The 10,688-nt window shown below is 48.4% G+C and overlaps 1 protein-coding gene across 2 annotated transcripts; it reads right to left on the reverse strand.

Moving 5' to 3' along the window:
* Positions 1-273: 273 nt before the first annotated feature.
* On the reverse strand, positions 274-9,285 carry LOC137477461 (serine/threonine-protein kinase SBK2-like). 2 transcript variants are annotated; one of them, XM_068196581.1, is made up of 4 exons: positions 9,098-9,285; positions 3,038-3,233; positions 2,114-2,316; positions 274-1,859 (listed from the first exon to the last, which is right to left on the reverse strand). In XM_068196581.1, exons 2-4 carry the CDS (start codon positions 3,222-3,224, stop codon positions 1,290-1,292), a joined length of 960 nt encoding a protein of 319 aa, XP_068052682.1. In that variant the 5' UTR covers positions 3,225-3,233; positions 9,098-9,285; the 3' UTR covers positions 274-1,289. The 2 variants fall into 2 exon arrangements, with proteins under 2 accessions (XP_068052682.1, XP_068052671.1); XM_068196570.1 differs by lacking the exon at positions 9,098-9,285 and having other exon boundaries at positions 3,038-3,438.
* Between the last annotated feature and the right edge of the window lie 1,403 nt (positions 9,286-10,688).

The following is a 10,688-nucleotide window of genomic DNA, read 5'->3' on the forward strand; positions in this document are numbered from 1 at the left end:
CTGTTTGGTAAGCTAGGTCGTGGAGTTGGAAGGAAGACTCGAGGCATAAGTGATGTAGGGAGCAGGAACAGCACAAAATAGTAGTCCAGAGGTGATGCTGCTGAGAGAGGAGTGAGCAAAAGGTGTTTACCAGGTGATGGGTAGTGTTAGTAGAGAAGTTAAATAATGCTAAAATGCCAGTGGGTGAGAAGAAGCTGGGGAAAAAAAGCTAGAGGCTGGGGAAGCATGCAAAGAAAGAGTGTGTGCAGGAAAGGGTCTAACATGAAAAAAAAAAAAAAACTGTAATGCTAGAAAGTATAGTGCTGAGACATTGCATTTTTAGAAGTTATGAAGCCCCTGAGAGTGGAAAATGAGCTGTGAATGATTCCAGCAAAAGACAGGTTAAGTGCAGGAAGGGATTATTACCAACAGCAAAATCCTGGGGATTGAAAAGAGGTAGAGAAGCAAAAAAGGGCTACTAACCCATAATTCCCCCTTTGCTACTCCTTTTCAGGATTAAAATGTGCACCTAGGAGACTATCAGGGCATTAGGAGAAGTGTGTGTCGAGGGAAGGGTTAAAGAAGTGATAGGAAAGGGAAGAAGGAAGGTCTTGTAAAGAGGTAACCAGGCATCTAAAAGAGCATGAAGGACATTGTATTAGGACCTGAAGGCAGTGCACGGGAAGAGATGTGTTTGGGCTGGCATGAGATAACCTCAACACCATGTAGATTCCCCAGCCATCATCCATGGCCACGTGCTGGGATCTCCCCAGCCCCTCCACCCCACCAGCCTGAAGCCACCCTCCAGGGGTCCTGGTGCAGGCACAGGCAGCATCCAGAGATCCCCTGCCTTGGACAGCTTGTCCTGAGATAGCTGCAAGTTCTGACATGCTCCCTGCTTTCCAAAAGCAAGTGGGTGCCAATAGGCATTTATTATGAGGGAAAACGAGCCACTTACAGAAACACAAAAGTACATATTTTGCTCTGTTTTGAGCCACGGCAGGTGCTGCAGCCTCAGTAACTCCCTGGAGTTCCTGTGGCTAGGAAGCAAGTGGGTGCTTCACACACAATCATTTTCAGGAGAAAGATGTTTTCAAGCCACAAGGAGGCGGCACTGGGCAGCACTGAGGCATGGGGTGAGGGCCGTCAGCTGGGGAAGGAGCTTGGCTCTGTGGCAGCGGGGACAGCGCTGCAGAGAAGCTGCTCTCTGGGCCACCATGGCCTCTCACGCCCAGGCCACCATGGTGCCCAAACCCTGAAGCCCCTTGCAGGCTGAGACCGTCCTTCCCTCCTGCCGTGGAGAGCAGGCTTTAGGACTTCACGGCAGCCTCCTCACCGTGCCCACCCTCCAGCCGCCAAGGGCAGTCGACGTAGCGCAGCACCCCGCTGACGGGGCCACGCTTGGCGGGATCTAGAGCCAGCAGGCTCCGCAGCATCCCGGCCGCCTCGGCTGTCAGGCGCCTCCAGTGCCGGGGCACGTCCTTTTCTAGGCCTGTCTCCTGCCACTGCATGAAGTCCTCAAAGAAAGGGTCCTCTGGCAGGCTCTGCTCCCAGGGGAAGTAGCCGGTCAGCAGGCAGAAAAGCAGCACCCCGAAGGCCCAGGCATCCATGCTGGTGTCGATGGGCACCCCCTGGGCATCAGCAGTGTTGCTCAGCTCGGGGGCAGTGTAGGGGATTACCCCAGCCACCAGCTTGAGCTTGGTACCCTTGGGCCTCGTGAGGCCGAAGTCAGTGAGTTTGACGAGCCGGCAGTCGGGATCAAAAAGCAGCACGTTCTCGGGCTTGATGTCGCGGTACACCAGCCCCCGGCTGTGGATGAACTCCAGCGCGCTCACGAGCTGCTTGGCACACTGCTTTGCGGCGGGCTCAGGGATCCCATCCTGAGCAGGGAGAGAGACAGGCGGGATGGCACACACGGGGCACCTCAGCAGCGCTGCCCGAAGGCCTCTCACCTCAGTGCTCTGCGCTGGGAAAGACCTTCACATTCCTCGCCTTGCAAGCTCCAAGGCTTCAATGCTGCAGACCCAGATAGATCCACAGCCCATTGCCTTTATCTCCCTCCCTCCGACCCAGCCAGCCTTCAGAGGGGCCAAATGCTACAGCCCAGTCCCCATGGCCTTGCGGCAACACTCACGCGGGGTTTGATGATAGAGATGAGGTCTTTGTGCAGCGCTGGTTCATAGAGGAAGCCATAGTACTGGCTGGACTCAATGGCAATTCCGAACATGCCGATGATGGCAGGGTGGGTGGCGAGGGACAGTGCCACACAATACTCATACAGGAAGGTGTGCAGCTTGGTACTGGCTTTGGGTAGCAGCTTGAGAGCCATAGGAGTCCCTGGGGATGGGAAGAGTGGGTTTGACTCCTCTGAAAGTCACACCAAAGCAAGACAGAGCAGCCACAGATCCAGGCAGTCACGGCCGCAGGGAGGTCTCTAGTCCAAAGTTTGTGTGGGTATACCCTGTGGACACCTGGTCTGGGAACAGGCACTGCTGCTGGTATGAGTTTTGAGCCCTGGGCATGCACTGGAGCCCTGGGCAGAGTAGGGACATTCAGGATACTTGGGCCCATCAGTCTGAGCTGGGACTACTGGGGAAGAGCAGTGTCAGGGCACTCATATGGCCAAGCCAGGACCTTCATTCACAGCCTCTGTCCATGGGCCTTAGGGCACCACTTCAGTTCTGGCTTGGGGCTCTGTGACTGAGTCCTGTGGTGAGACTGCTGTTTCCATCTATATCACATGCATGTTGGTGTGTATCTGTGAACTCTCTTGATCCTGACTTGTGGATTAACTTCCCAGCTTGACCTTGGACCTGTCATATCACTATAATCTTGAAAGATATTCTGTGCTGCACCCTGGCATCACCTGGTCCCTGGCTGATGTAATGGGATGGTTCCTGGCTGGGGAGGTCCCCATCCTGCTGGTCTCCCTGGGGATCCTCCCTGCCACGCCTGGTGTCTGGCCCCAGTGTGCCACCAGCCCACCCCATGCCCCATGCCCTGGTGAGTGGAGAGGACACAAGGCACAGTAGCTCACAGGGCGCAGTCAGTTCCTTACCTCTCTGCCTGTGGGTCACTAGCATCACATGGCCATACTTGCCCCTGCCCAGCTCCCGAACAACCTCATAGTGCTCAGCCACCTCGGCGCGCACCAGGCTCTGAGCGGTGATCTCCAGGAGCTCCTCTAGCTTGGTTGGTGCTGCTCTCTCTGGCACTGCTGCAGTCAGAGCTGAGCTCTCGGCCATCACTGAGTGCTGCAGAAACACCACAGCCAGGGTCAGGAACATCACAACATGCACAGAGAAAGCCAGTTCAAACATGCAACACAAACCATGCCATGGCAAGGCATATTTCTGCCACTTGGAGCCTGAGCACTCTTGCTGCTGTGCTAGAATTGAATTTGCACTTTTATACAGCACATCTCTGGGCAAAGCCCCTCATCATAGAAAAGGTCTCTGTATTGAAGAGAACCTCCTCCAGCCCCCTAATCCTATTGCCTAATATTAGACAACAGGAAAAACATTAGCAGAGTCCAAGATTTTTAAGTATGACCCAGTCACCCCCCTTGCTCTCCTTAGCCTACTGCAGCAAGACCTCATCTCTCTACTCAGAATTCCACCTCTACTGCTTATTGAGAAAGTCCTTGGTGTAGTAGACGAGACAGACCTGTCCCTTAGGCACAGGCATGTGACAAAAGGCAGAGTGCCCCGAGGAAGCCAAAGGGAGCTCAGTACCTCACATGCCTGATGACATTTCTGACCAAAAGTCACGCATCTGTGCAGCCAAGTAACTTATACAGGAAGTAACCTAGGACATCAATGGTATTTTGAGCTACAGCCAGCTGCTTCAGACCCATTTCAGAGAAGTGATTTTTCACTTTTCCCAGCCAGCCACAAGGCAGCATTTTAAGGCCTCTGTGGCAGCACTCTCTCCCTGTCTACCTCCCTGTGCTCTGAACAAGGCACTTTGGCCCTGGGAGCTCTTCCTGGCCTTGGAGCAAGGTCACAGAACCAGAGTCACAGGATAGTAAATGCCAGAAGGTACTTCTGGAGACCTCTTACTGCAACGTCCTGCTCAGAGGAGGGTTAACTAGAGCAGAATGTCCTGTGCCCAGCCCAGATTTAAATTCAAGGATAGAGACTCCACAGCTGCTGTGGGTAACCTGTTTCAGTGTTCAATCACCTTTGCAGTAAAAAAGGTTTTAACTTATACTTAAATAGAAATTCTGTTTCAGGCCCACTGCCTCTAGTTCTGTCACTCAGTATCATCTGATACTGTGATACACGTGGTTGTGTGTTTTTGAAGGTATTCATATGCATCGATCAGATGATCCCCTCCAGCCTTCTCTTCTTGACGCTGATGAAGTCCCAGCTCTGTTAGCCTCTCCTCCTATGAGAGATACTCCCATATCTTAACTGTCTTCACAGTCTGGATTTGTTCCAGTATGTCTACATCTCTCTTCTGCAAAGGAACCCCACTGCTGCTAAATCCAGTCATTCTTCAAAATAAAGAAATTTGGAAAAAAAAATTATTTAAACTTGGGACATCTACAACAAGGTTGGATTTCTACAAGAGCCTGGGACTATTTGTGGGAAAGTTCCTCTTCCCTTCCCTCTCTACTAGACTGCATTTCTAAATCTTGTTCAATTCAGAAGTGCCAAGTAACTGGCCCTACTTTTCTGCAAGAGTAGAGCAACAAAGTGAATGAGCCAGCTTGGATGAACTGATCATCCAGAGGATATGGGTAGAGTTTCTTGAGGGCCTGTGACCTGTAGGTCTGATCAAGGTTCCTTATGAAGGAAGCCCCAGCTGCAGTCACTCCAGAACAGTCTGCAAACTTTGGCCCTTGCTGCCCTTGGAGTCATTAAGTACAAGAGAAAGTCCATACTTGAGAAAATAGCTGACATTGTCAGGTCTTTCTTTGAGATGCCACTGCGATTGGCTAAGAAGGTAAGTGAGGATCAAATTTGGGTCACTGCTGAGTAGAGTGTGCCTGGGTGCTCTGCACCTACTTGTGATACCTTCTAAAGTATCATTTTTCTTTTGCAGATTGACAAGCATTGAAGAACAGTTCACCAGGGCCCTGGCCAGGATGCATTCACCATTTGGCTGTGCTGTACTGAAGGCAGCAGGCAGAGTCCTGTTCAAACCTGTTCTTTCCTCCACTATCCTTTCCATGTTTCATCCCTGCTAGAGCTCTAATTTCCCGGCTGCTGACTGTGAGAAACTGTAATTCCTCAAAAGAATCTCTAATTACAGCAGCATAAAGCTCACATTCTTTATACCATCACGAGATACTTCTGAACCACCTGAGAAGCTAAGGGGGACCTAACCTATGGAGATACAATGTCTTAGTCCAGGTAATGGTATTCTGGTTCTTCAAACAAAATGATTAATATATTTAGTGCAGAAAAACACTTCGTACATGTCAAAAGCCAAAGACAGTGTGATCTCTGTATAACAAAGATAGTGCTATGATAACAGAATCACAGAGGTGTTTAGGTTGGAAGGCATCTCTTGAGATCATCTAATCCAGGTCCCCTGCTCAAGATGCAGCAACTGAAGCAGGTTGTCTAGGAAGGTGTTCAGCCAGGTCTTCAATATCTCCATAGATGGAGACTCCCATCAATGATCACTGTTTAGAAGAGTCTGGCTCCCTTTTCTTCATTACCCCTCATCAGATATTTATATACACCAATAAGATCCCCTCTGAGCCTTCTCTTTTGCAAGCTGAAGAGTTTCAGCTGTTTCAGCCTCTTCTCATATCAAAGATACTCTATTAAAAATGGCCTTGAGCATATGGCATGTGGGGTCCACTTTCTTGTCTGACCTTCTACACAGCCCTAACACAAACCAAATAACAAATAGCATCTGGGGCATCTCTTTCAAAAAGTTATTCAGGCTTGATCCAAAGACAGTTAGTCAATTATAAATGCTGGTGTGAACATTCTTGCTGTTAGGTTTTTGTATGATAACCTAATCTGAATTTACCTAACCTGCTGCTGAAGTTTCTCAGATAGCGAAAAGAGGTTTCTAACACTTGTTAAATTTCTCCAGACTCTTGCAGGGTTCATATGCACTGTGGTCAAAGGTATGACCACAGGCTATGAGAACATATTTTCAATTAATTAGGTTGTGTAAAACTATCAGACTGAAGCTCAGGCTATGCATTTAACTGATGCTTTACTTAGGCTTCGCAAAGCATCTGTCACACTGTACTTCTGTAGTGCCTGCATCAGTTAGTTAAAAAACAGATGTGATGCTGCCACAAAATGTGGTCACATTTTGAATTGAGAATAAGCATCTCTATGCTCTCTGATCAAGACACCTCTCAGTCTTCTTATTGGTTCAGTGCCTTCAAATGACTTTCTGTCTAATTGTCAGACCAAGCTCTCAGATTGTCCAGCCTGCTTCCCCAGCTCTCAGATCTGTGACATGGCTCTTTTCTAAAGCCTCATCATGTCTCCCCTCCCATCCCCCACATTAAAACCCCAATTGTCTTGGAGGGAATGCCTCCTGTTACACATTCAGCTAGAATTCCCCCCTGTCTCATGCTGTGGCCTCAAGGTCTCTTTTTGCAGGAATGACACACAGGCTGCACTACCTTATACATCCATTATGAGTCAAGAGTTTTTCCAGATTACTGGGGAATGTTGGGAAATAAATTAACTTCCTCTTCATGTCCCTTTATGAGTGCTGCCTAACTGGTTTCTACATGAATATTTTTGCACCATGTTTAGAAAAGCACATTTTTCTCAAATGTATTTATTGTACCAAGTAATTCAGATCACTTCACCCAATTGTTATCACACTTTGCTTAGGGGCTGTGTAAGGACCCCACCTGCAGGCACCTCCCACTGATCTCTAAATTGTTGGTTTGACACAGTTTGCATTCTGCTATTGGTTCATACAGCACCTGCCAGAAATGTCCCATTCATTGGTCATTTCCTGAAAGTTATCTGTACAACTTCATCCTCGCATTGGTCTAAACCAAAAAGACACATTTTTAATTAATTATTTAAAAGCCCAGTATATAGTGGAAAATACCATATTTTATTGTTGTTTTCACCCAGCAAAAATTTTTTTTTCAATCCTAACTCTTTTATAATGCTTTTACCTTTGTCAATGATCTAGAAGAAAACACTGAAATCATCCAGAAAATATTTGCAAATGGCACAAAAAGGGTTTGGGTCGACTGTGTTGCTTGGTAAAACTAGTGCATGCACATACACAGATACAAAAGCATTACAAATGACGAAAGAAGTCAGGATTTTAGTCTAGCATTGGATGGGTGACAGGGAAAAAAAAGTCATATTAATCAGACACATCTAGGTTCTTCATGCTGCTTAATGGGCACTGTTTAAATCCAGAAATGTAGATTTGGTATAGCCTCACTACCTTTGCAGGCCTCAAAGACATTGGATGATACAGAATTGCAGTAGAAATAATCTCCAATGATATAGATATATGTCTTAATGTTATAGATACAAGTTTAAGAGCATAACAGATCAAGGGTTACTGATGTTACAGGTTCCACGTTTGCATTCACTCTGCTAAAGAGAATGCCTGAAGAGATTCAGATGCAGGAAATATTGGCAGTGAGAGGCAAACTAACATATTCCTGATGCTAAATTAAGAAAGTAAGCTTCATTGTAAACAAAACAAAACAAACAAGAAAAAAAAAATTAGAGACAGCTGTTCAGTTTCACATAGGCTGAGATGATTGTAACAAAAGAAGAGATCTGTTCCGAGGCGATATGCCTCTTACAGTGAACTCCAGTTTCTGCAGAGGTTCCTACATACAGATGCAATGAGACAGTCTGAAATCTAATCTCCAAAAATCAGCTGAGTTAGGGAAGCTGTATTTCTGAAGAGCTGACCACCTGTTAACAGCTTCTGCACTACAATTGAGAATGTCACACACTAGTGGAATTTGTATTTTTAATAATAAATTTATTTTTCCATTTTCTCTGCTTTGTATTCTTCTTTATCTACCTTTTATGATGTTTCTTGAAATATTAAAAAAATATTGATATGAAGAAAGCCTGGGTAAATGTCCTGAACTCTTCTGGAGGCTGATAGATCGACAGAACCAGTTACTGGATGTTTTCTATCTTTTTAATGATATCGATGAGCCCACAGTTCAGCAAGCTACCTCTGGTGTCCCCAGTTTGACAGTAAAAGGACAAGGGAAAGTCATGACAGCAGCAAGAGGGCTGAAACTTCCAGGGGAAACTTCCAGGGGTGCTATCTTTATTGCTTATCAAACAGAGAGTGAAGAAGTTACTCTATCATCTGTATACACCTTTCTGAGTACTAGAATTTCACTAAAAAGAGCTCTCCCAGTTAGGTAAAAGCATTATAACAAAACCAATACACGAAGCTGAAGTGAGGCCATTTTAGACCTCTGCTGTGGTGCAGACTCTGTGAAGAAGGATATTTGCCCCTAAAAATCTCATCAAACATTATGGAAGAATATCTTTCCATCTTCATAACTTTTGGTTTTTTTCCCTAAAAGGTCCACTCTGGTGCAAACCATGTTTAATACAACAAGGGATAAGAACAGATTATCGCAACGTTTGCTTGTGGCCTAATTGCTGGTAGATTTATGAGCTTCTTTCTCAAACTGGTCAGCAGGCTAGTGCTTAATCTCGCTGCAGAGAACGGCATGACTGTGCCGGTAGCAGAACTGCGTTCTGCTGTTGCGGGCAGAGACACCCAGCAGTCTCCCCGGAGAGCCCCGTAAGGCTCTCCGCCGCACGCAGCACACCACAGCCTCCGCACAGCAGCCTCCTCGGACAGCAACCGGCAGCAATCTCACTGGGACCAAGCCACATCACACCTTTCTGCCAGCCAACCCGCCAGGACCGCAGCAACATCCCACCGAACACAAGTGGACACAAAGCGACCTTCTAGGGCAAAGCCACCAACGAGCTCTCCATCAGCCCTCTGGGGAAAGTGGGTGCGCTCCGCACTGTGCCGGCACACCGCGCTCGAGTCTCCAAAACCAGTTTGAGAGGGGTGGGTGCGCTTTTACATGCCTGTCCAGTGTCTTTCATTCTGCCACTGCTGGAACTTCCCTTCCCACTCTCCCTTCCGCCTGTACTAAGCCTCTCACCTTCTCCAGCAGCGCAGGACAGCCAGCCAGCCGCGACTGCCTCGCTCCCCTCGCCGCAGCCGCCGGGCTCAGCCTGCGCCAGCAGCCGCAGGGGGCTGCCAGGCGCTACGGGGCTAAGCGTGACGCTCCGCCCCGTCCCCATGGCTCTGGGCCTGGGGGCACGCTTGCTGCCCTGCTGAAGGTGACCTCCGGGAGGGAAGAAAAGAGGGGGAAAGGGGGGGAGGAAAGGATTATCCCTCTACCCTCTTAATGGAGGGGGATGTGTTTCAGGAGTCGGAGTGGGATTGTTTCTGCTCTAGCCATAGTATTATAAACCCCCAGGAACCCACTGGCACACCCACCTTGTTCAGCCCTTTGCTCCAGCTTGGGCTCTCGTTACAGCAAAAAGAGCAAAGCAGCTCCCTGGGCTGGTACAAGGTCCTTGCTCGAGGGCTGTGCCAAGTAGGAGTCCGTTCCTGATGGCAGGGATCAGAACGACCATGGGCTGCCAGTGCTTGTCCTTGGCTACCAAAGGTGCCTGTGCCAGTGAGCATCAGAGACCAGGCACAAACCATGGCTAGCTCAAGAACCCCTCTTGGGGCCCAGTGGGTCAGGGTCCTCACACACTCCGGTACTGCAAAGCATGGTGGTAAAGCTGAACTTATTAACGATAACTATGATGACTTGTGAACATTTTACCTATTCTCAGTACCTGCCCCCAGAGCATACTCTTGTGCCAAGGTCATCCTTCTTCCACTTGAGCATGGGGATGAAAACAGCTCCTGGGTGCATGAACACCATGCAGACCCTGGATCTTGGCTCTTAAACACTGATTTTTTTCTCAAGGAAGTGGATCAGTTTGTGTATCTGAAGCAGCAGTGCATGCAGCTGTGAGTGACATGGGTGTGCCACAGCAATGGCCTCCCTGTTCCCTAGAGCCAGAGCCATAATGGGCACTTGTAGTGATGAGCCTTGGCACTCCCTGAGGTCAGAAAACTGGGAGGAAGGCTGGCAGAGGTGAAAGACAGCCTAAGAGGAGAGAGAAGAGCAGCCCCCATAAACATAAATACTCTAGGTCTCCAGCACAGGACTGAAGCTTCTCACATAATCTCAGAAGGGAGAATAATTATTCCAAGGGCTTATCACTCAGTGGTCTGCCCTCACAGGGAGGCAACAAGGTGAGATGCACTGGACTGCTGGCCCAGGCCTGTGAAGAGCCAGTCTGCTACCACTCAGAGGTGGTGCCAATCAGAGGGCAAGAGGAGTAGCACAGTCAGGCTCCCAGCTGTCCCTGTGCTTCTGGATAAGAGGTGGGGAGTGAGATTGTTTTGCTGATGACCTTATAGTCTTTTGCCATTCAAGCCTGTGCCTTCACACACATTCTGAAAGGTGTGATCGGGAATAGCCTTCAATGTGCGAAGTCCCTGCAGGAAGGAACATTACAACTACGGGTGATGTGAGTGTACCAAAGAAACCTATCCAAGAACTCAGCACTGGGATAAATGGTATAGTGTAACCACTGCTCTCCAGGAACAGTATTATCTAGTCTTCTGGTGGAAAGTGTGAGACTGTTGCCTCTACTTGAGACAAGTCAGAACTGGAAAATGTCCCT

This window comes from Anomalospiza imberbis, chromosome 1 (assembly GCF_031753505.1).
Source record: "Anomalospiza imberbis isolate Cuckoo-Finch-1a 21T00152 chromosome 1, ASM3175350v1, whole genome shotgun sequence".
Taxonomy (NCBI): Eukaryota; Metazoa; Chordata; class Aves; order Passeriformes; family Viduidae; genus Anomalospiza; species Anomalospiza imberbis.